At 49.0% G+C, this 24,371-nt stretch overlaps 10 protein-coding genes across 10 annotated transcripts; 6 read left to right on the top strand and 4 right to left on the bottom strand.

Annotated features, from left to right (window-relative positions):
- Positions 1–1,017: 1,017 nt before the first annotated feature.
- FPOAC1_011079 (uncharacterized protein) lies at positions 1,018–1,746 on the top strand (the record flags this gene model as incomplete). Its single annotated transcript, XM_044855465.1, has 1 exon — positions 1,018–1,746. The coding sequence occupies one exon, from the start codon at positions 1,018–1,020 to the stop codon at positions 1,744–1,746; it is 729 nt and encodes a 242-aa protein (XP_044702778.1).
- Positions 1,747–5,519: 3,773 nt separating this feature from the next.
- Positions 5,520–6,710, top strand: FPOAC1_011080 (uncharacterized protein; the record flags this gene model as incomplete). Its single annotated transcript, XM_044855466.1, has 1 exon — positions 5,520–6,710. One exon carries the CDS (start codon positions 5,520–5,522, stop codon positions 6,708–6,710), a length of 1,191 nt encoding a protein of 396 aa, XP_044702779.1.
- Positions 6,711–7,483: 773 nt separating this feature from the next.
- FPOAC1_011081 (uncharacterized protein) lies at positions 7,484–9,264 on the top strand (the record flags this gene model as incomplete). Its single annotated transcript, XM_044855467.1, has 4 exons — positions 7,484–7,759; positions 7,811–8,222; positions 8,321–8,509; positions 8,558–9,264. The coding sequence occupies 4 exons, from the start codon at positions 7,484–7,486 to the stop codon at positions 9,262–9,264; spliced, it is 1,584 nt and encodes a 527-aa protein (XP_044702780.1).
- A 316-nt stretch (positions 9,265–9,580) lies between these two features.
- On the top strand, positions 9,581–10,429 carry FPOAC1_011082 (uncharacterized protein; the record flags this gene model as incomplete). Its single annotated transcript, XM_044855468.1, has 1 exon — positions 9,581–10,429. One exon carries the CDS (start codon positions 9,581–9,583, stop codon positions 10,427–10,429), a length of 849 nt encoding a protein of 282 aa, XP_044702781.1.
- Positions 10,430–10,529: 100 nt separating this feature from the next.
- On the bottom strand, positions 10,530–11,666 carry FPOAC1_011083 (uncharacterized protein; the record flags this gene model as incomplete). Its single annotated transcript, XM_044855469.1, has 1 exon — positions 10,530–11,666. The coding sequence occupies one exon, from the start codon at positions 11,664–11,666 to the stop codon at positions 10,530–10,532; it is 1,137 nt and encodes a 378-aa protein (XP_044702782.1).
- Positions 11,667–12,238: 572 nt separating this feature from the next.
- On the top strand, positions 12,239–13,401 carry FPOAC1_011084 (uncharacterized protein; the record flags this gene model as incomplete). Its single annotated transcript, XM_044855470.1, has 4 exons — positions 12,239–12,283; positions 12,334–12,936; positions 12,986–13,212; positions 13,269–13,401. The coding sequence occupies 4 exons, from the start codon at positions 12,239–12,241 to the stop codon at positions 13,399–13,401; spliced, it is 1,008 nt and encodes a 335-aa protein (XP_044702783.1).
- Positions 13,402–14,009: 608 nt separating this feature from the next.
- On the top strand, positions 14,010–14,787 carry FPOAC1_011085 (uncharacterized protein; the record flags this gene model as incomplete). The annotated part of the gene is made up of 3 exons (XM_044855471.1): positions 14,010–14,244; positions 14,302–14,652; positions 14,702–14,787. 3 exons carry the CDS (start codon positions 14,010–14,012, stop codon positions 14,785–14,787), a joined length of 672 nt encoding a protein of 223 aa, XP_044702784.1.
- Positions 14,788–14,931: 144 nt separating this feature from the next.
- On the bottom strand, positions 14,932–16,396 carry FPOAC1_011086 (uncharacterized protein; the record flags this gene model as incomplete). The annotated part of the gene is made up of 4 exons (XM_044855472.1): positions 14,932–15,173; positions 15,231–16,069; positions 16,143–16,300; positions 16,355–16,396. 4 exons carry the CDS (start codon positions 16,394–16,396, stop codon positions 14,932–14,934), a joined length of 1,281 nt encoding a protein of 426 aa, XP_044702785.1.
- A 583-nt stretch (positions 16,397–16,979) lies between these two features.
- Positions 16,980–21,378, bottom strand: FPOAC1_011087 (uncharacterized protein; the record flags this gene model as incomplete). Its single annotated transcript, XM_044855473.1, has 3 exons — positions 16,980–17,183; positions 17,237–21,217; positions 21,286–21,378. 3 exons carry the CDS (start codon positions 21,376–21,378, stop codon positions 16,980–16,982), a joined length of 4,278 nt encoding a protein of 1,425 aa, XP_044702786.1.
- Positions 21,379–22,445: 1,067 nt separating this feature from the next.
- Positions 22,446–24,176, bottom strand: FPOAC1_011088 (uncharacterized protein; the record flags this gene model as incomplete). The annotated part of the gene is made up of 1 exon (XM_044855474.1): positions 22,446–24,176. The coding sequence occupies one exon, from the start codon at positions 24,174–24,176 to the stop codon at positions 22,446–22,448; it is 1,731 nt and encodes a 576-aa protein (XP_044702787.1).
- Positions 24,177–24,371: the final 195 nt, after the last annotated feature.

Consider the following 24,371-nt stretch of genomic DNA (forward strand, 5'->3'; position numbering starts at 1 on the left):
GTACAGTATGCTTACAGCGCTTCGATTTGAGTTGTGCTGAGTTGGCCTTTGGTTCGGTGTTTGGAATTGCGCCATTCGCTCGATTCATGGAGAATAACGAGTCCATCACTGGCTACAGATACAGTCAATCCAATTGCAAGGCTGGTATGAGACGACACGGAAGTTGCAGTCACTGAGACAACATTGACTCCAGAACATGGAAGAAACCCAGGATAAGAAAAAAGAAAACCCTAGAAACCTAGGATAAAGGCATAACGCGACTCCATTTCGGGTACACTTTGCGTGAGAGGTACCTGGTCTGACCCCGTAATCTGGCGGCCTGACCGAAGTACCCAAGCCCGAGCATTGACATGGGCTCTCCGCAAGGTCCGCCAGGTCGGGGCCGGAGACGATGAGATACGTGTTCTGCACATGGCAGTGGGTAGAGAGACCATGTGAAAATCTATGTACCGTCAAGAGTCGGTGGTTTCTAAGCTTTCGCGGCTTCGCGGTGTCCAAGAGTCATCCGCTCACCCACACCATAACCCCATCCTTGTCAACCGATCACTAAGCCACACCCCCCTTTGAGCCTCTACCCCTGCCAGGACATTTCTCGCACTCCTCGGGTCCGCGTGTGCAAAGTCCGCCAAGCGGCGTGTCGGGCATAACTGGTAATCCCCATGGCCCACGCCCTTGGAAGCTTGAGACAAGGTGAAAAGTCCGTAAAGGATCAACTCGAATTAAAAGATTCGCTTCCCCCCCGTTCCAAGATCCATCTCGTCTCCCATCATTAACAGCAACAACAACAGTTAACCAAAGATTTACAAGATCATCACATCTTCTCCACAGTCTTGGCTCTTACAGTCTGTTTCATCTTATCTACTACCAAGGACTCATAGTGCTAGTCCCTTATCACACAATCTATCAAGTCATTGTCACCACCGAACACACCCCGGCCGCTAATTCAAGCCTGCCGCAATCGGGATCGTTGCCTTGACTCACAACATACATATATACACCCTGGACCCTCTACTCACAATGTCGACAACTACAACTTCAAAGACTTCTTCTCTTCGCCAGTCCACACTCAAGAAGAACATGTCCGTCACACAAACTTACTACCTCGCCCACAAGGCTCGGGCCAAGCTTTCTCGAGAGGCTGCCCAGCCTGATCACGACCTCCGCCTTCTCGTCGGCCACGCCAACCTTCTCGACTCTCTGATGCTTGAGCTTGCCGATGCTGAGCGTGAACAAGAACGTTGGTTCAACCAGTCTGTCCGAGGAGCCAACAACGCCCAACAAGAACGACGAGTGCAGTGGGCCGATGAGGTTGTCCAGGAAGAGGACGAGGATGACTACGACTCTGACTCTTCTGACTCTGACGACTACGACTCTGAGGATGAGGACATTGAGATGTCCAACACTCCTTCTCTTCCCACCAAGCCCACGAGCCCCCGAATTAGCCACATCGAGATCGAAGACGACATGGAGGAGGATGATCTCGAGGAGGACTACGCTCAGCTCGAGCTTGTCCGAACACCTTCTCACTCCAGCTCACCACCCGAGCTTGTCGATCACGACTCAGACTCTTCCGACGAGGACTCAATGCCCCCCTCGCCTCCTCAAGCCATTCTCACATTCAACGAGAAGGACGCCAAGAAGCAATCTCAACAACAACAAGAAGAATCCAACTCACTCTACGAAGAGGAGTACTACCTTCCACCTCGCAGTCCCGCGAGGCTTGTGTCGGCCATCTCGGTCTACTAAAGCAAGGGGTTTTACTCTGACTCTGCGTCTTATGAATGAATTGTGATTTTCTTTAGCGACTTGTTTCATACACAAAGCGATATGGCGGGCATTACACTGGCGTTTTTTGTTATACAAAGGGATACCACAACAATGGGATTTTGGGATACAGCAAAAAAAGCATATTATTTTTCATATTTAAAGGATACGACTTATACGGATTTTCACCACTCTACCACTATTGAAGGAATAAAGAAAGACAGAGAATTGTACCAGGCAATGAGGAATTGGATCAAATCATGGTTAGGTGCCGCTCCCAATGGAAGGTTGAGTGGCAGCCGATCAGATAGATAGTTCAAAAAGAGACTTTTAATCGAGTCAAAAAAACAAATGATAAAACATTCAAAAAACAATCACTTGATCGTCTCTTCATTTTGACAAACTGTGAATCTCATGCTTCTTTGATATGGTATCGTGATGTTAACATTAACCTCGGGCCAGGAGTTTCTCATAGTAGCCGGCATTGACGCCATATCATCACTTGTCCGGCCGCTGATAGTCACCAGGATTCCTTATCAGCGGCAAAAACTCTTGACCATTTGTTTATCGGGATCGGGCTCAACCCAAGGCCGATCGAAGGGGGTGAGTGTGTCTTGTCTTGTCTCTGGACCAACGAGCGGCACAGAATCAAAGGCATGCGACACTAGACCAACACCCTTGGAGAATAATTCATCAGCGAGGCCCGCTCCATCATGAAAACTCAAGTTCAAGTCTTTGACAAGACCTTGACGTCCCACCCATCAGGGTCAAGGTCAACAAGATGGCGAATCACGACCCGTATACGATTCATATTGGGACACAACGGTTGAAAGTTTTGTCAGCGGAAATACAAGTCCTTCTTTTCACACTCCGCATGTATGACTGGGCTCTTTGAGGAATTGATTATGACAAAGTCCAGTTGTTTCAGAGATTACAAAGAATCAATCTTTTAGAAAGAAATGGCTGGCAAAGTCAACGCCCAATATGACCTAAATTAGAAGGGAAAAAAAGGCAATAAGATTATACATGGCGAAACCGCCGTCATTTCGCTCATGTCCGTCCGCCTTTTTGACCCTTTGGTTTGCTTTTGCTTTTGCTTTTGCACTGCCGTTCCCGTTGCCTCCCTGACTTGTTAGGTCTTGGCGAAGTCGTCAGAATATTTTTTAATCTATGCCCAACAATTGATATTTTACATGAGATTTTTGCTTGGTCTCGCACATGCTTGGACTTGAAGCACTGACTTAGTAGTTCATGATTCTTTCTTCTCCACCATGCGCCGCATCGAGCCGGTAAATGGAGTCAAAAACTGGATCTCAAGTGGGAAGAGGCTGAAAATTTCTTTTTAGAATGAGAACCATTATATGTAAATCGTGAATCACAAACCAGGATTGGCCCCATCACATAACAAAGTCCCAAGGGGCGTGGGTTGGACGGATGACTTGGATGGATTCACAAAACTCCGCTTTCACATTTCAATTTAATTGTTTAAAAAAACTCTTTACGATGGGACGTGACTCCATTCGTTTGTCACTTGGTATGAATTATCAACCACCTTGGGCAGAGACACAGAAACAGACCGAGACCGACCCAATATGGATTCCTTCATGTCTGTCTGGATGGATCATAATGGATCAGGATCAAAGCGAGACGGCACAGAGAAACAGAAACGACATGAAATTTCTTTTTCATTCGTCTCAATCCTCCCGATGATAGACACGTTTCCAAGTTGACGTCCACTAGGGAGTGTTTATTGCCATCTTGGCTTTTCGTTAGCCTTTCCGGCCCCATAATCCCAGGCACACACTCCTCATATACCTGTCTTACCGTAACTATCATGCAAGGGCATATTTGTTGGCGTTGCTGAAGGCTGAATTGTCTACTGACCGCTTGGGCGTGTCGCTGCTCACCGATGGGCTGACCTGGCAGCGCAGCGCAGCGCAGCGCAGACAACAGCCGCCCCCAGAAGCAATGGGACCTGGCCTGGTACACCTTTTCTAGACGCAGCTGGGGAAACGGAACATATGTGCCTAGTTGAGTAGCCCTAGTTAAGTGTCCAGCCAGCCAGCCCCCTACACAGATATTACTTTGGTGTAGATGGGCTTGGTAGAGATGATTGTAAAGGGCGGTAAAGGGTGAATTGTCAAACTTCATACCTAAGCGAACTTGTCTAGTAGGCTTTGTTGGCAATTGTTTTTACTATCATTTTATGCATGACTTCTTTCTCAACAACTACTGTCATATCTGGTTTGATGTTCGTGTTCGGAAGTCAACCAGTGCCAGTCAAGCTAAGAGTCGATCTTTTCTGGGATTGAAGGGGGGGTTGGGAGATGAATACGAAAACTGGGGTTAATAATTCTAGATGTGATCTGTGTCCCTGTGATCATGAGATTGATAAGGCCATAGCCCCCTGTTTTTTCTGGTTATCGATGCGGTATACGCGTACATACCGATGAAGCAGGTATTCTATAGATAGTAGTAACATAGCATGCCCCTTAACTTGTGCTTTTAGTGTCTAGGCACGAACAATAGTATCAATCGAACGATGATGAATCGGTAGAAACTCGTAACATACGCGCAAGCAATAATTGTGCCGATTATTCATAGATCCATTGTATTGCATGCATTGCATTGTTTTCCATGGGGCTATGTTGTGTTGTGTTGCGTGTTCACTGTATCAGATCTGTCTGTAACTTGATGCGCAAGCCTAGGTTCTCCAGTATAATGCTAGGTTCAGTACATTATAATGCTACTTACCTTATCGATAAAATCGACACAAGGTCCGATACGGTATCACGGACGTCGTATCGGCCGGTCCTCCAACCGTTCAGGTCGGGTCATGAGACCTTTCATGACCCACACGCTTCCGCGTTCTCCCCTCCGAGTACCCGACCACACCCGGGTCCGGAAATCGGACACCAGGAACAAGTCAAAGAGAAGCCTTATTGGTTCGCCAGCACTGATGCGCTACAGCTACAGGGGTTTCGGGTGTTGAAGAACGAAAGTAACCAAGAAAGTCTGGGGAAGTTGGCCTGTGTGACCGAGGCGGACATGTTTCTTTTCTTACCGAGAGGTTCTCGGCATAGAGGACTTTGTTTACCGGGAACAAGCATGATAAGTCTACAGTAGTTCAATGAAGCCGTCAATGCCGGTGCCTTGAATATGCCGAATAGAGGGTAGGGGTCTGCTGATCGTATAGTTAGTTAGTTGCACACTCTATCTATCTATCTATCTATCTCTCTCTCGGTGTGAGCTGCTGACCTCTACTTCGCGGATACGGCGAGTAATGGGATACTCTTATCAAGTCTGCCTGGTCACATTCATAATGCGGAGAGGCATTGTCTAAGCACCATCTCTTGGCTGTCTCAAGCGTCGATCTTTGTCTACATTTTAGTTCTTCTCGTCAGCATAAACACAGTAGAGAGGTGCAGCCATGGCGGTCTTTCATCACGGCTGCTTACGGCTGCACAGCCCACACAGCCTGTCCTCTGTCGTGTGACTAGGAATAGCAGATAACAATACACTCCTCCGCCTAATATTCTTTGGGATTTTGGACGATGCAAGTGTAGATCTTGGGTCTGTTCTGCTTCTCAAGCCTCCGAAACTCCGAAGTCCGCGGATCAGAAGGAACGTGCACGGACCATTCACCTGTCAGTACGTCATTATGTAACTTTTCGCAAATCAATCCAACGCTCTCTTCAGTGTAGAAACGGGTTGAGGTTCTTATTATAACCCGCCCGCTCACTCAGGTTGTCACGATGCGAATTCTCCCGAGGAGAGCCCTGGCTCATAGTCAGTCAAGCTTCTCATTATGCCGCAGTGGTAACCGGCTACATCGGCGACAATTTGCGACTTCGCTTTCCCCTCCACCTCCGCCTGCCTCGGGATTCACGGCTTTGACATCACGACGACTCATATCCGTTACTGGACCCGATTCGGCAAAGTTTCTACAGGGAATCATCACTGCGAATGTGACGACAAAAGATGGATTGCCGAGGACTGATGGTTTCTATGGGGCTTTCTTGACTGCCACAGGCAGAGTCTTGTACGATGTCTTTGTCTACCCTAACCATAACTCTCCGGGGTTTTCGTCCGAAGACCCGGCGTATTTGATTGAGGTTGACGCAGGTCATGCACAGACGTTGGCTAAGCACATCAAGCGTTACAAGCTCAGAGCGAAGCTTACGGTGCGTTTACTGGGTGAGGATGAAGCGTCTGTTTGGCATGCTTGGGATGACTCAAACGCTGTGAACTGGGATTCAATTGTCAAGTCGACGAACCTGTCTCTACAAGACCCACGAGCACCAGGATTGGGATACAGACTCTTGCAACTGGACCAGAACATGCCGCAAGCCGACTTGGAAAAGACTACCGAGGAAGCTTACACAATACGACGCTACCTCAATGGCATTCCTGAAGGACAAGACGAAATCTCGAAAGAGCATGCCCTTCCACAGGAAACAAATATGGATATCATGCACGGTATTGACTTCCACAAGGGTTGTTATGTCGGCCAGGAACTCACAATCCGCACAAGACACCGCGGTGTAGTTCGCAAGCGAATTCTACCATGTATAGTCTACGAGAATGAACATGCGCCCCCAACAACACTGCAATACCACGCCGACAGCGCATCCTCATCTCTCGAAAGTGTGACCGCGGACATGATACCACGGGACACAAGTATTGGGCGGTTCGAGAAGCGAGGACGCAGCGCGGGCAAGTGGCTCAAGGGCGTGGGAAACATTGGACTCGGGTTGTGTCGTTTGGAGAACATGACTGATGTTACACTGCCGGGCGATGCGGCGTCGGGAGCGTTTAATCCCGAGGACGAGTTCGTACTGGATTGGGGCGAGGAGGAGAACCGGAATAGAGTCAAGGTCAAAGCCTTTGTACCGGATTGGTTGAGGAAGGGCCTTGATGCTGAGAATTCAAGGCATCAAAAGTAGAATATGACAGGTATGTATCTGTGGTGTACTATATTGTATCATTGTAAAAATATATCCAGAAGAAGAGTTTATATCTACATGACAGTACCTGTATCAAGGCGCAGTCATAGATACGCAGCCTTTACAAACAATATAGAACAGTGTCATTCATGAGGGTGTAATGTAGCCTTTCTGTAATATTGTGGCTATGCCATGGATGTGTTTTGAATGTGTCGGAGTAGAGCGATCATCAACAAGGCTCCCAAACCATAAGCAACCAGCCGCCCTAAGACAACGGCTGAAAAGTCGCTGTACTTTCCTCTATAATACCTACAGGTAGGTTGTCAGCAATAGGCTGAGCCAGCCCCCAACCTACATAGTAGGTACCATATTTCCTTCTGCCTGCAACACGAGGGTAAAGATAAACATGTTCATTCGCGGAATGCAAAGCGAATTTATGTGACCCAGGTTATGTTTACCCAATTGAATGTAAGAAATACGACCGCAAGCTTATTATTTAGCCTTGGATCGTCGCTCAGAAAAGTGTTTAATCTCGTAAAACCTCCGTCAGCCCTGTCATGTTGCGATGGAGAACAGGGGGAAAGTCTTGGCCTGTCGCTTAATTAATCTCATGGATGGTAAAAGGCCTGAAAGCTGACATTTGACGCCTCTGTAATGTATTTCTGAATCCTCATAACAGTTTTTCATATTTTCATATTTTTAAAAAGCCATATGTGATAACTTATAAGGCGTCGAAGAACTAACTAGATAGAATTCTTTCATTGACTCCCAGTATGACTACAGAACCCATCCCGAAAACGGTCAAACGATTGATCGCTTGTTGTGATGGAACGTGGATGGACAGTGACAAAGGATACCAAGAGCCTGGACTGTTCGAGAAGGAAGGATCTCTTCAAACCCCTTCTAACGTCACACGCATCTCGCGTTGCTTTGAAAAGAGATGTAATGATGGAAAGCTACAGGTAGTCAACTACGAGTCAGGAGTTGGCACAGGTAGCAACAGGCTCGACAGTATTACTGGAGGTGCTTTCGGACAGGGTCTCGCCGAGGTATGTATGAATTCGAGAAAGAGATAGATGTTAACTAACCTTTGCCCACAGCGCATGAGGGAAACATATTCTTTTATATGTTCCAACTATATGGATGGTGACGAAATCATCCTCGTTGGATTCTCAAGAGGTGCATTTACAGTCCGCTCTGTTGCCGGCATGATAGGTAACCTCGGTCTTCTTACTCGTGAAGGCGTTGAGTTCTTCTATCCCATTTTCAAGGACATGCAGCATTGGATGGATGCCGATTACGAAGACCCATTCCCCAACATCCCTTTTCCTGACAAGCCAAAAGGAAAAGATGCTGCCGACAAGTACAGAGCTCGCTTGGAGCAACTCGGCTATACTCGCGTGAAACGAGACCAAGGAGACGAGATCATCACAATCAAAGCAGTCTGCGTTTGGGATACTGTTGGTAGTCTCGGAATCCCCAAGATTGCCTGGTTGGACAAACTCGGAATCCGTATCGATAATGACGAATAAGTCTCCCTTTTTCCTAAGTATACTAGGCCAAGACTGACCAACTTAGCACGTTCAAGTGGCATGACACAAATCTATCAGACAGAATAGAGCACGCTTTCCAAGCTCTTGCCTTGGACGAGACTCGCCCACCCTTTCAGCCCGCAGTATGGGAGAGACTCCCTGAGAACAGATACACAACGGATCTGAGGCAGGTCTGGTTCCCTGGCAATCACGGTAATATTGGTGGTGGATGGGAGGATCAAGGTATTGCCAACTGCACACTTGCCTGTAAGTTCTCCAACTTGCCATATCGAATCTATACTAACCAAGTATTAGGGATGATGGATCAATTGGCTTCTATTGGCGTCGAGTTTGATCTGCCCTCTCTAGAGCGCTGCTTCGTGCAAAATGTCAAGTACTATCACAAGACTCCTTCAAAACTAAGCATCAAATCAAGGAAGAAGAAGCAGAAGCAGAAACCACGCCAATGGGCGATGAGCCCCATCTACGAGAACAACCGCCCATTCAGACCCTGGGGGCTTGGAGCAATCAACAAGTCGCCAGGTATCCTCTATAAGCTTTCTGGTCAGACGACTCGCACACCGGGTCTATACAGACCAACTGACCGCAGATCAAAATCCGACAAGTCAAGATATCTTCTGGACACGAACGAGCGTATACATAGCTCAGTGAGAGTTCGGCTTGCTTGTAAAGGACTCAGCTTAGATGATGAGCATGTCTGGGACTGCCCAGCATTGCTCGGGAAGTGGAAACTGAAGCGAACGCGAGAGAAGTTCAACGATCCAGTACCTCAGGAGCCGGGCTGGTGTCCACATTCTGCAAAGGATAACATGGGCCATCCCAATGACTGGTCAAAGGGAAGATGGGTATGGGAATATATCGGAAGCGAGAAGAATGGCCCTACTGATAAGAGGCAACGCGTTATGGTTGAGGAACCGCTGGGACCTTATGAGCGATACTTGCTTAGCTTGTCGGCGGGAACTCCAAACGTTTATCACTTTGCAGACACTGTTGACTTTTAGAGGTGACGCAAGCACTCAAGAGATGGATATAAGACCTGATGGCAGCTGGGTCAAGAGAAAAGAGTCTGGAAGGTCAACTCTTCCAACACGAGATACATATTTAATTGATAATTTTGACGGTATTGGGTATCTATAAGATCGCTCGTCTATAATATTATTCAATATAATGCTACAAACTGTAAAGTGTTAGGTCACGTGTTTTCGTGATGCGACAAGAAGTTCAAGCTTGAACCAGAAACCTAGAATCTTTAAATTCCTCGCTTCTCGCTCTCTCAGGTCACCATACACGAGTCACCCAGCAAACACAGAAATCAACATGTCGGATTCAAAATCAGCCGACCTGCTGCAATATGCGCAGGAATACGCTTCCAAAGATGAAGACCTCTACGAACTTCTCGGCGTCGATGCCCTCACACCCAAAGAGGAGATTCACCGCGCCTGGAGAAAACGCTCTCTAAAGTATCACCCCGACAAAGCAGGCGATAAATTCGACGCAGAAGTTTGGGAAAAGTTCGAACGTGCCCGCGATATCCTTTCCGACCCCGGGGCGCGCGGCGCCTACGACGGCGCCATCAAGGCCGCTCTCCTACGGAAACAAGAGCGCGAAGCTATGGACCAGAAGCGTAAGGCTCTAGTCGACGATCTTGAAGCTCGGGAAAATGCCTGGAAGGTTCAGCGAGAAGAAAAGGAGCAACGGGAGAAGGATGAGATAGAGAAGGAAAGGGCACGACTGGTCGAACAAAGGCGTCGGCGCGAGGAGGAGGAACAGCGTCAAGCTGCTGCTGCGCAAGAAGTCGAGGATCTTGCTGAAGCAAAGAGACGTCTGAAGGAAAAGAAGGAGAAGAAGAAGCAGGATGAGGCGAGGGAGAAGTTTCTGCGCAAGTCGCGAATGGCCGCAGAAGCTACAGATGGCAAGCCAGCGCCTGGCCCAGTCAACGGTGCCATGAACGTGCCAGGAGATTACTCGGTGGATTTCGGCACAGAACAGAAACTTTACTGGGAGTTAGTTTGCGACAAGCTGCGTGCGGTTCAGGCCGTCAAGAACCTACAAAAGAATCATGCAACGCCGGAAGAGTACCAACAAGCAGAACAAGGTCTACTCGAAGCAAAGACGAGAATTCACCAGGCTGAAGTGCGATTTGCCGAGCAGCCATCTATATCTTGATTTGGAGCGCTTTATGGGAAATGAATTGGGGTTAGGTCGGTAGCCTTGTCTATACGCCATTCAGGCGTTTCTATCTTGTGCTAATACTATACATTTAGAATCATGATTCACTGTCAAGCCGCAATATCTTGACTGCGTTCATTCCCATGACGTTTTCGCAGTCCTCCGTGCCTTGTCCAACTGCACGAGCAACAGCTTCTGCGTTCAGGCTCACGCTCTCCCATTCGCCTTGCTCGTCACTTGTAAGAGGTGGAAAGAAAGGGTGATCGGTTCCAAACATGAGTCTGTCCGGGCCACTGGCCTGGATGGCTGCTTTGAGACCAACATCCGAGTAGATGACGGCGTCAAGATATATCTGCTCTTTCAGTACGTCCCACACTGTTCGACGGTCCTTGGAAAGTTTTCCCTCCCGGAGAAATTGCCCGTCATGCATAATGCAGCTTTCGATCCTACCGGCAAGGAAAGGAAGTGTTCCGCCACTGTGGGCAAGGATCATGCGCAGCTCTGGCACTTTGTCAAAGACTCCTGCTAGGTACATCCTGGCAACAGCAATGGTTGTCTCCATGGGAAAGCCAAGAGCCAGGGGAAGGACGTGGCCATATTCGGCGCTCGCTCGAGGTCCCCAGACATCGTTCGGGAGGCCGTAGTGAGGGTGCAGAAACACTGTCAAATCCGCTCGGGCAAGAGCCTCGAAAATGGGGAGAAGGTCAGGATCATCCAAACCCTTGCCAAGTCCTGATGTGCCTAGGATAACTCCTCTACAATACTTGAGTGTCGGGAGATATTTTATCGACTCGAGAATGGTCTCCAAGTTTGCCGTCAAAGGTAGGGTGCCAAAGAAGAAGAGCCTTCCTGGATGCTCGCCGCACATGCGCGAGAACTCTTGATTGACAGACTCTGCTATCGATCCGGACTCTGAAGGGTCCAAGAAGTCTAGCCATGGATTTGCTAGGGATATGACAGATATGTCAATCTTATGCGTATCCATGAAGTGTACCTTTTGCGCAAGCGACGCATAGTGAGATGTCAAAGGTCGACCGGGTGGTTTCGCTTCGGGGTCTCGTGTCGCTTCTTCCAAAGCCTTGACTTCGGCCTCTAGGAGGATGAGTCTAGGATCGGATGCCTGAGGAAATTTGCGAACGAGAGGGATGTTGGAACGAGACTCCAGTATTTGAATGTAAGAGGGGGGATACATGTGCGTGTGTATATCAACCACGCGAACTGAAGAGGACGACATGGTGATTAGATGAATGATACGAGAGGCTGGCTATACTGGAACTGAGGGTGTTGAAACCTGGAAGAGACTCTTATGAGTGAATGTGTAGGTAAAGAAGGTTACCAGGATACCACCTCCTCAATGCCCTGTCTACATCTAGCGGGACAAGCCGTGGCACAGTTTCAGGACACCCTCACTATCTGGCGGGACAAGCCGCAACGTTGCAGATCAACAGGTTGCGTTGCCCAACTTGAGGAACGCGCATGAATTACCCCGCATTCATGATTATTATCAATATCGCTTCACAGCCTGATTATGTACGTCGGTCGTATCGTCTATACAGCTTATCGGCGGCAGTTGGGGGGGTGATACAACGGCTGCAGGTAAAGCGCCACGCTTATCAGTTCATGCCAGAAGCATATCTAGTGTTTGTATATAAATGGAAGGTGCCGTTGTATTACGGCGAAGTTATATGTAGCTCTCTATAACATGACTTTGCATTGAATGCTGTGATTCTCTAGAGGATTTCAGCTGATTTCTTTTCATTAAATCAAAAACAAATCTAGGCAACTTTGTATTATCCAACTTATACTATGACCTCGGATCTTGCTGTGAGCAAAGAGGGTCTCTCAATTCCTGTATGTCAAACTTAGACCTTGAGAGTTCTTGCCAGTTAATCCAGCCAAAGCTTATTGATTTCTCTCGATTCCTTGCCGGAAACCCCTCGGAACGTAACGACACTGCAAATGCCATTCTCGAAGGCTTCAAGACCGCTGGCTTCATCTACCTCAGGAACCATCCCATAGCCCCCAAAGACTTACAGCATGCATTTGACATGTCGGCGCGCTGGTTTGACCAACCTCTTGAGTCCAAGATGAAAGTTGTTTGGACCACACCAGAAGCCAACCGAGGCTACTCAGCTCCCGGCAGAGAGAAAGTCAGCCAACTCACCGACCTGGTCGACGTTGAGAAGATACGCGCTGCTTTACCAGACATCAAAGAGAGTCTTGAGATTGGCCGCGAAAACGAAGCTGGACACCCGAACCACTGGCTTGAAGAGAGTGGCGATCTTGTGGGTTTCCGAAAGGACATGCTTGGCTTCTTTGAGCAGTGCCGCCAGTTGCATGTCGAGGTCATGAAAGCCATCGCTGTTGGTATGGGCCTCGACGATGGTTTCTTTGACAGTTTCGTTGACGTTGGGGATAATACGCTGCGGTTGTTGCACTATCCGTCTGTTCAGTCTAATGTTTTCAAGATGAACCCAGGCACTGTCAGAGCTGGAGAACACAGTGTAAGTGACTCTCGTATAGGTAACCAAGTTCAGGTTGTTAACAGACTAGGATTATGGTTCGATTACTCTCCTGTTCCAAGACGTTCGAGGCGGACTACAAGTCAAAAGCCCGACGGGTCAATTCGTCGATGCAACGCCTATCGAGGGTACTGTGGTTGTCAATGCCGGCGATTTACTCGCCAGATGGAGCAATGATACGATCAAGAGTACTATCCACAGAGTTGTCGAGCCGCCGCAGAAGGAGGCAGAATCTTATCCTCCACGCTACAGTATTGCGTGAGTCTCTGAATGTATCAGTGCATCACCTTGGGTATGGACTAATTCGAGGGCAGATACTTTTGCAATCCCAACTTCAAGAGTTTTATCGAGGCTATTCCGGGAACTTTTGAGACGGAGAAGGACAAGAAGTATGATGGCATCAATAGTGGTGACTACCTAGTTCAGAGATTGACTGCTACGTACTGATGTAGAAATGGATTCGGTGTATTTGACTGGTTCCAGAAAGGAAATGATTCTATGGCTTTTATCTATATGCCTGTAGATCAACTTGATAGGAGGGTGATTTGTTACAGTCAGTTGCACACAGAGATGACTAGGTTGTTGGGATATGCATCTTAGGCGACCCCAGGCTTGACCACTCTGACTAGGTATCTCCTATACAAGTTTTAGGCATACCAAGCCTTTCTAACCGTGGAGCAGTAAACATTATAGTACTAACACTTACATTATGGAAATGGAGTTTGCTTACAATATGGATATTCTGTATTTATTGGCTTAGGTACTAACCTTAGGTAGGAGGGTTGGTACCTGATTACAGTGGTATATCCCCTATCCCCGTCCCTAGGTATCCCCGCCAAAACAGGTACTGACAGCAGCACGTTAAACCCGATGGGGAAGCTAGGAGCTACAGTCAAAGTAAAATGGCCTCCTCAACATCTAACTATTTTCCCAACTTAAACATCTGTACATATACGAAGCTTCAACCTCTGTTTCAATCGCCTGGTCTCTCAATCCAACTGGACCCCTCCATAGTCTTCCTCTATTCGATCGCTACCTTTCAAAACTCTACAACAATGGCCGCCAGCGCTGCTGCTGCTACCAAGCGGCCCCTGAAGCCAGCTTCAACCGCCAACAAGGCCTATCTGATCTTCTACAACTTTGTCTCGGCCGTCCTATGGTCCGTTGTGCTTGGTCGTACTGTTATGCTGCTCGGCCTTCATGGGCCTGAGTATGTTTATCCAAATGTTGGCGAATTTACAAAGTGGACGCAGACTTTGGCTGGCTTGGAAGTATTGCACTCTCTGCTCGGTACGATCTATCTCTCTAAAACAAGAATATTATACTGACATGTATGGTTCTTATCAGGCGTCGTTCGCGCCCCTCTCTTCACAACGCTCATGCAAGTCTCGTCTCGCTTCCTCCTCGTCTGGGCCGTCGTCGACGTTTTCCCTTTCCTCGCCCTCTCGCCCTTCTACTCGTCCATGCTCATCGCTTGGTCCGTCACCGAGATCATCCGATACTCTTTCTTCGCCCTCACGCTTTCCGGTTTCCAGCCCAAGTTCCTTACCTGGTTACGATACAACACCTTCTTCGTGCTCTATCCTGTTGGCATTTTCAGCGAGTGCTGGCTCATCTGGTTGGCCACCACGCCTGCGGGCCACCTCAATGAGCTGTACAAGTTTGCTCTGCAGGCTATTTTGGCTATCTACGTCCCTGGTAAGTTTGAAAAATATTGGCGTTGAAGCCTGGGACTGACTTTATATAGGATCATATGTCTTGTACTCTCACATGATGACCCAGAGGCGCAAGGTTATGCGCAACATGAAGGCTCAAGGTCAAAAGGCCCAATAGATAAAAGTCACCGACAATATAAACAAGGACTCAAAAATGCGGCAGATTTACCGTCCGTTAGGATAAATGATATGGGCCTTCTACCTGGTCCAGTAATACATAGAGTCTAGGGGAGACATTTATTAAAAAGAAAAAGAAAACATGTTAAAGAATCTCTTGAATGCCTGCATCTTCAGTAGCAGGTTTGTCCTCAGTCCAAGGGCTATTCTCATGCAAAGGCGTCTCCACATGTAGAGGCCTTTCCTCAGGTCTTGGTGCCTCTTTCAGAAGCAGTGGTTCTTCGGCACTTGTCTGGTACCAATTGTTCTGCAACCAATCGTGAATGAGTTGGGTGGCATCTTGGGTCAACTTATTATATCCTGGGTTCTCTGCTGGAGTAAACATATCTGAGAGTGTATGCATTAGTACATAAACCAACTCTTCATGTCTGATGTGTAACTCACTCATGTGTGCCCCGGCCTCGTCTTTGGCCTTGTCATTGATGGCTTCCTTCCATACTCCCCCAGGCTGTTTTTTGGGAAGATTGCAAAAAGTCCGGTCTTTGCCCAAAACTGTTCCAACAAGGTTGATCTCTTTTGATGGCGCCGCCTTTCCGAGACGAGTGTACAGATTCGCAAAACCTACGTCCAGCTCCTCCCGCAACTGGAGGAGGCACGACACACGTTTGCGAAGCTCTTCTCCCCTGGCAAGGCATCCCACGAACTCCAGATGTGAAGACGCCCATGACCATCCCTCGCCCAGCTGATCACGGTTCAACCACGCAGCTGCACCTCCGGCAGCCACAGCCCCAGCAGCGCCGGCATACATGGCCATTTTACCCCATTTTTGCCACTGACTGCCCCCAGACGCTGAGGGAGCCGGTAAAGCCCCAGCTGTCTTTGGGAGAGCCGGGGTTGTTGTGGGCGATGCGGCTTGTTTAGCACCCCAGAGTGATGCACCAAGTCCGCTAAGCTGCGAGATGGCGCCCAAAGCTTGCGAAGCGGTTTGATACTGGTCCTCAGCACCATGTGCCACCACGCCAGGAGAAATACCCAGGTAAGGAGTATCAAAGGCGAGAACACCCTGGATGTAGGGAAACATGAGCGAGTTGAAACTAGGTGACTCGGATTTTTGAATGCCGTCTTCGGTGTAGATGGGCTTCTCAGAGGCCAGGCCGATAAGCATCTCCGCCGCCACGATGCCGCCCATGGAGTGGCCGACGAGAATGGTGCGCACTGAAGGATCTATCGTTGGCGATGGTGTACCAGCTGCAACTTCCATGTCGATGACCTTGTCCTGCAGCCTACAGGCGATTTTATTAATCGATATTGCCTTGACTCTAGTCTAGATAGCAAGCAAGATGAGTGAATACATACCAGTCACGAAAGCGGCTCACGCAGCTGCCCAGATCGCCACGGGTCTCATATCTGGGATAAACGATCGACTCAACTTTGACCTTTGGCAGAGCCTCCCTCACCAAGTCGCGCAGGTCCTTGGTAAACTGGTAGTCGACACCGAAAGTGTCTTCGCCGCCCTTGATCAGCATTAGTAGGAAGGAGAGTGCGGGGGAGGGGCAAACATGACAAACCTTGAAACCATGAATAAAACAAAGAAGCAATGTCTTCTTCATCTTGAAGTCTTTCCCATCCAGCCCGATGTAGCAAAAAAGGGAGGTGCGACTTGAAGGTTTATGCTTGTTTGTGTTGGAAATGTGTGATGAATAAGGTCATGTCTCGTTGAGCTGAGTTGGCAAAGGCCACACTCAGAACACCTGACTTTATGTAACTGAAACTGTCAAACATTTTGTCTCAAACGTCTACAAGATTTACTTCATTCATAGTCACCATAGAGCGTTGTCGAATATTCCACCAGATGAAAGTGACAACATGTCAAGCTTCTATTAAAGTACATCCTACTAGTGAATTTATCTAAATATGTAATGCAGTTTCGCCGCCCCTTGCAGGCTCGACGCATCCCAAAGTCCAAAGCAGTACTTTGGCAAACCCATCAAAGAGCTCCGGTTCATGCATCTTTATGGTGGTATTGAATCTCCCCTTCTGCCCTCGACCGCATATTTGTTTAGACACCTGTCCTGCCCAACGCCATTGCATATATCATCAAACAATCGCCCCCAACGGCGATGCAACTTTAGAGGTCGTTTTTGTGACCCTTTTCGGGATTAAGGGCACTGTGTTTTCTCAATATCACGTCCTTCATTCCTCGTCACTCTGTGCGGCAGTGCTACCGCCGTTCGCTTCCTTTGCGCTATTTGAAATCAACTTGATGCGAGTGCCACTGGGTTGAGGTGTGCCGCCGCTGCCAGAGGGCGCCACTGAACTGTCCTTGCCCCCTTCTTCAAGCTCTTGAAGTTCAGGATGCGCTGCCAGTTCTTCTTGGTACTTGGAGTTGAAGAATTCCTGCATACAGTTAGACATTGTGACAAGTGTGAACGGAACAAGGTGTCACTTACGTTCATGATCTTAGCATCCTGATACAGAATGCTTCCATCCTCGTTGTACGTTTGGCAGTTGCGGATCATCAGTTCGATGTCTTTCCGCAGTCCGCTCAGCGAGGTATACTCTTCCTTCTTGATTCGGGTCTGAATCCGGTTCATGCAAATAGGATTCTGGATGATGAGGTAGTAGTCGGCATAGTCGCGCTTGGGGGGTAATTTGATGAAGGGTCCAATGATGAGACGCTTGCCTGGATCCGACTCGTCATCCTCTGGGGGTTCAATATCGTCCACCTCCAATGTCATTAGACCATCGTAAAGGCTGCGAAGACTCTTCTGCAGCACTTCTCGCTGGTGGGCTGGAATTCGTGATTCGAGACTGACCTTGCTAGGCCGGCCTTGAGGTCCACGTCGCTTCTTGGGAGGCGGCTCATCATTACCATCCTCAGCCTTACGCTTCTCGTTCTTACTACCTGGTTTGCGCCCTCGTTTCTTTGGTGTCTCAATCTCGATCTCGATCTCCTCAGTGCTTGCTCTACTGCCAGTAGGTGATTCATCCATCGAGTTGAGGAGTGCAGATTTCTTTAACCTGTTGTTGTCACGCCTGTCCCTACGGGCTTGCTTGCGAGCAGCAGCCGCTTCAGGAGAGTCATCATCATCGTCCACTGCCATCAACCATTGCTCTTCAGTGAGACCGTCGTCATATTTGACCTTGGTGCGTTCGCGAGCACCGCGACCCAGTATGACCTCCTCAGTCTCCTCGTCCATAGGGTTGCCTTCGTTCAAATAAATCTCGGGCAATTCATCCTCGCCCATTAGTCGAGCCTTGGTGCCTGGTCCAGTACCATAAGGCGAGGTCCTCATCCGTTCCTCGTCGAGCTTTTGAAACACCGTTATCTCTTCATCACTACGTGCCAGTAGCATGTTGAGCTCTTCGTCCTCCATCTCATCCTGCTCACCCGATTCGGCCATATCGGCTGTCTCCAACAGGGTGCGAAGCATGGCATCACGATCTGTTTCTGATGACTTGTTATCGAAACGACCAGCCTGGATAACCTTTCCATCCATATCCAACTTGAATCGAGCTCGTTCAAGAATTTTCTCTTCAACCGAGTTGGAGCTGATAAGTCGCAAGATTCGGACTTCGTTCTTTTGACCAATACGATGGGCACGATCCTGAGCCTGCAGATCTTGGTGAGGATTCCAATCGGAATCATAGATGATGACTGTATCGGCCGTTTGCAAGTTGAGACCCAATCCACCAGCACGGGTCGAAAGCAAGAACATGAAGTACTTCGAATCCGGGGCATTGAACTCCCTGAGCAAGTCGGAACGCTCGTCGGATTTGGTCGTACCATCCAATCGAAGATACTCCACTCGCCTGTATCGGAGGTAGTCCTCCATGATGTCCATGATGGCAGTCATTTGGAAGAACATGAGGACACGATGGCCAGTTGCTTGATACTTGGGCAGAATTCTGTCCAGCAGCTCAAATTTGCCCGCTGTTCGCCACAACAAATCGTTGCTAATGTTGAGCGGGTTCATGACATTCTCAACAACGTCAAATACAAATGGATGATTACAAAGCTTTCGCAGCTGCATAATCATGTTGCTGAGTCCACGAGCACCCGTTTTGCCACCCTTGCCGTCACTAACGACAAGCTTGTTATGGGTAACCATCTGCTTGTAGAGCTTGGATTGAAGTGCAGAGAATTTGCACTTGATAACTTTTTCTGTCTTGTCAGGAAGATCTTTCTCGACATCCTTCTTCAGACGACGCAGGAGGAAGGGTCGCAGAACCTTGTGAAGACGCCTGATGACGAGAATCTGCTCTTCTTCCGTAAGTTCCATCTTATCCTGTCCACCTGTGTTGGCAAAGGGGGTGTTGAACCATTCATCAAAAGTTGTTGCCGACTTGAAAATATTTGGTAAGACAAAGTTAAGCATAGCCCATAGCTCTGAGAGATTGTTTTGCAATGGTGTTCCAGTGAGAATGAGTCGGAAACGAGTGTGGTAGTACTGCTGAATGGTATAGCTCAGTTTGGAGTTGGAGTTCTTCATTCGGTGACCTTCGTCAATAATCATATGGAACCACTTAATCTTGCTGAGAATAGGTCGGTCCTTGATGATGTATTCGTAGGTTGTGAGCAAAACCTGGAATGCGCCTTGTCGGATCTTATCCTGCTGTAGTTTACGGGTGTTGGGAGGTCCCTTGTAAACAATGCGGTTTATAGAAGGTGCCCATCGCTCAAACTCCAGGTTCCAGTTGGTCAGTGTACTGAGAGGCACAATGACGAGATAGGGACCTGGTTGCTGTTTTCGCTCAATCAGATAGGTGATTAGACTGATGGTTTGAATCGTCTTTCCGAGACCCATTTCATCAGCCAAGATACCGTTGAGGTTGTTGTTGTACAGCGAAATCATCCACTGCAGACCCTTGACCTGATACTCTTTGAGCTTACCACCGACGAGCATGTCAGCTTGTCCGGTGACCTCCTCGCGAATACGATGTGCCACGGCATAGTAGTCAATCTTCTTGTTGCTCTCGTCGTCCTCGTCGTAGTCGCTGTTGTCTTCCATGGGCAGCTCCTCGCCATCGCCGTATCGTTCAGCAGCCTGGCGCTGCTGTGCTTTGACGGAAGAGGCAAGCTGGTGCAAGAAACCGTCGGTCTGCTTGAGCAAGTGTGTGATACGGGTATCCTTGGCTTGGTCAAGAAGCTTGAGGTACGCCTCTTCATCGTTGGCCTTAAGGGCTTGCAGACGTTGCTTGGCCGTTCTCTCAATACGCTTCTGCTCTTCCTTCTCAATGTTGAAGTGTTGCTGGTACATGAGACGAGACAACTTGTGTGATTTGGTACGTTGAGAGGAAGCCGACTCCTGAATCTCTTTTCGGTGGCTGGTAATGGCATGGAGGAAGTCAGTGTGCTTCTTCTTCTCACGGTTCTCCCGGGCGTCACGTTGCTGCTTCTCAAGCTTCTCTGTGATGCGAGCTTCACGGACATTTTGCTTCTTCATTCGGCGATAGCTGGATCGGTTGGTTGTCATTGCGAGATTATCATAATGCATCATTTGTCGCCCGATCTTATCGCGAAGTGCTCGCTGCTTAGCGTACAAAGCAATGCTCTTCATCTCAATAATGGCCTTACGCTTGAGAGAGTCATCAGCCTCCAGGTTTTCCTTGGAGGAGTCCCAGTGAGCCAGATCACCAGGCAGGTTCTTCAACTCGGCATAGCGCTGTCTCATCCTGTTCGAAACAACGACTTCTCGCTCATATCGCAAGTGATCGAAATCAATGCCTGTAGGAAAGACGCCGGGAATGAACCATCTGTTCTTTCGCTGCGAGTGGTCAAAGTACTTGATCTCAGGACGAATCATGCTTGTGCCATATGGAGATTTCACCGTCTTGAACACGTGCGCCTTAGGAATTTCTGCACCATCATCTTCGGTTGTAGCTTCGGGTCCATTTTGCGCGTCCTTGTTGGGGTCAGAATCGGTCTGGTTGGTTTTTGATGCTTGTGCTGCTTGAGCAGTTTCGGCAATGGCCGCTTGCCTGCGTTGACGCTGGTTGAAGATGGCTTGTTGTAGCTGTAGCGATACTCCAGCATTCTTTCCGAGTAGTTTAAACGCATGGATTTGCTGTCTTAACAGTCCCAGTTGTTGTTGGGTGAAGTGATTCGAAGATGAGCCGGTCGAAGGTGAGGCGCCGGCAGAAATTGGAGTAGAAGAACTCTGGGTCGGCATTGCGGATGCGTTGAGTGTGCTAGATGCAGGCTGAGCCGCTTGTGGTGAGCCTTGCTGGAGAGGTCGGCCAGGCATTATACCATTGGCAGGCGAACCATTGGTCGCATTCTGCATCTGCTGTTTTTGCTGTTGTTGCATAAACTGCTGCTGGGTACGTCGCATGTTGTGCTGTTGTTGGAAGTTCATCAGGAACTGTGAAGCCTTGATGTATTCGGGATCCGTGGGTGGAACACCCTGTTCCTTCATCTGCTTAAGTTTCTACAGGATGGATCAGCACAAAGAAGTCAAGTCGAGAGATTTGCCAGCATAATCGAAGAAAGCCATACCCTGAAAACTTCTTCCGCCTGCTGCTTGGTCGCGCCAGTAGGCATTGGCGCGCCAGGATGCTGAACCGCGGGGGGTGCATGCACCGAGGCCATGGTGAAGGATATCTGTGCCGCGAAGCCCTGTGGCAGTTGAGTCGGATAATTAGATTGAGCAGTTACAGCTACCTATATCGCATATCGTGGAGGTGTAGGCGATAGTTGTCGCGCGTGGTGTAGCAAGCTTGAATGTCGCGAAAAACGAAGGTGAAGCGTAATAGTAAAACAGGGGCGAGAATGAACGCGTCGAAATCGAAATTGAAAAATCAATAGTTTGGAAACCCCAAGACGGCGTCGTCAAAAAGTAGGCGACACGTCGTGAACAGCGCGTGGGACAGCTGTGGTGTGGACCGCAACCTCCAAATTGGAAACGCGGCTAGATAGGTTGGTTGCTGGAGGCACGAGATGAACACTCGAAGTTCCAAAGAAAGGTTGAGTATTGAAGGAAAAGTATGGGATGTGGCAACACGGCGCGTTGGGAACCGGTACAAAAGACCAAAGTTGTGTGCAAATCGCGTGCAACACGGATTTGGTGGTTTCTCGAGATGAGAGCCGATGGTTTGAAATGGCCCTGGCGATTTTTTGGATGCGCGCGCTCGCCGGTTGATGATGGGGAGTGGTGAAGGCACAGCTGGACAAGATGCGGCGTGACGGTTGGTGCAGTTCTGAGTCGCTCAATCACAGTATTTTTCAGCACGACCCCCTGCAAAAGGCGACCGCGACCGAATTTCATGCAAAGACGCCTGAGGCAGCCATAAATTTGTATTAAGTAAGCAGGAATCCACTGTTCCAATTGGTCAACTAAAACTACATGCACGTGATATCCTTGAACGCCCCATGGCATGTTCTCAGAATAGGCGTTTTTGGAGTGCAACAATGCGAGACCGAAATAGCGAATAAACACCTGTACTTGAATGATGCCGTTCGCTTCGGTCTATAAAATGGTTTCAGTGTCCGCATTTAGGCGGTTGAGGCGCCCCTGAAGCCCGATACTTTGATGGAATGACAGAGACACGGCGGTGTTACAATGACTTAGGGGATGCTTATGGGCCTCTGGCCTGGACTTTTCGCATCCCAGAAACCTTGTTAAACCACATAGCGTCTGTCAACGACCGTTAGTGCTCTCACCTCTTGAGCCTCTTCTTGTCAGGGCCGTCTTCCCCATCGCTAAGCTCCGCATACTGGGTTTCAGGCTGCGTCTTGCTCCAAGCTTTGGTGAACATTGGGTCATTCTGAGCCTTGTCTGCATACTTCAGCAAAGCTTCTCGAGGATCTTCGTGCAGCATGCGTGCAAGAGGAATGTTTGCTGCGATAGACTTCTCGTCGGGTGCGTTCTTCTGCAACGGGGTTTGCTGAGGCATGTACGGGCGTCGAGGATCCTTAGATCGGCCAGATACTGTAACACCAGACTTCCTTGAGCCTCCTGAGGCGCCTGGTACCATGATGGCATCACCAGATACACCGGCCGACTGGTCCATGGTCAGTTCCGGGTTGTCGTCGATATGGCGTTTCTTCGGTGCTCGTGACATGACATCTACAGCTCCTTTGCTCGACATCTGTGGGTTGTACAAGACGTGGGTTTCGGCGTTAGCTGAACCTGTGATAATTTGATTAATCTTTGGGTGCCAATCAACTGTGATGAGTGGTGACCCAGGTGTTATTGGAGTGACATGTTCCGCGCGCAGATTGCCGGGGTTCAGGATATGGAGATGACCCGTAACGGAGCCTGTGATGATACTTGTCGAGTTCGGCGCATATTTGATGTTACTTGTCGAGTAATGGTCCGAGGTAGATGTATGAGACACTGTGACCAGGGGTATGGTAAACTTGCGAGTGTCCCATAGCTTAATCAAATCGTCGCCGCCTCTCGTGACCACCATGCGGCCGTCTGATGATATGTCGATACCGCTGGTCCAAGTCTGGGGCTTGTGGGCATCGCGAATCTCTCCTGCAGGTCGTGAGAAGGGACTGTTGCCGCTATACATGACTAACGAGCCATCAAGAGCTGATGCGACAAGCACATTGCTGCCACCTTGAGCTGAAGATCCCCATGCAACCGCGGTCATCTTGGTACGGCCCGCGGAGCCAGCGGCCTTGGATTTGAAGACAATGACATCCTTCTGGGATCGCTTGTTGTTGACATCCCATATTCTCAATGTGCTATCGGTGCCAGCAGTAATACATAAATTCTTGTCAGTAGGGTGCCATGTTCCAGTTGTAATCTCGGAAATGTGACCCTTGGTATTGTGCATATCACGAAGATACATATCTCCCTTTATAAATTCTGTAACAATGTCACCATCCCGAGACATGATCTTCGCTTGGGGGTGTGCTGAGACGCAGAGGAAGACCCCTCCAGCGTGCGGGTTGAACTCTATGCGATGGACGGGGTGCGACTCGGAGCTTGCAGCGGATGTCTTCTGTTCGTATGGATCGACGGAGCGGAAAGCCCTCAGAGTGGTGGGAGTCATGGAGGCGAAGTCGTGCAGCTTAACGGTGCAGTCTGTGGAAGCAGTTGCTAAGCGTCCTCCTGCAGGGTCGAGCGAAACCGTGGTTACAGCGCGGTCATGTGTTTTGAGAACAAGCTCGTGCGATACAGGAAATTCGTCGTCGTCATCGGAGTCGTCGCTGTCGGAATCGTCGCTCGAATTACTCTTCTTCTTGGGTTCCTGGGCTTGCTGTGCACTACTAATTTCTGGGGCTTTACTGGTCACTGTCCTGCGACTTCTGTCGAATTGGGCAGCGATGTCGGCTTCTTTCGACTTCTTTCCAAAAGCCGTCGGTAGAAATGCTCTCATAGGATCGTCTGCCGCGAGGTCGGGCACCTCGATTTCGAAATCGTCGTCAGAACTCATGGCGAATTGCTCGATCGTAGGTCGCCAAAGTGCGTAAAAGAAGTAGGAGATTAGGTGGGGAGAAGGAGGGTGGGAGAGGTTTATCAACGAGAGTGATAGTAGGCAGGCAGGGTAGGCATGCGGGCGGTCTGTCTGTCTGGTCTTGTCTGTTTGAGCAACTTGGATTTGGGCGGTGCTGGTTGGGTTTGTCCACCG

The sequence above is a fragment of the Fusarium poae genome, chromosome 4, assembly GCF_019609905.1.
Source record: "Fusarium poae strain DAOMC 252244 chromosome 4, whole genome shotgun sequence".
In the NCBI taxonomy this organism is placed as follows: domain Eukaryota; kingdom Fungi; phylum Ascomycota; class Sordariomycetes; order Hypocreales; family Nectriaceae; genus Fusarium; species Fusarium poae.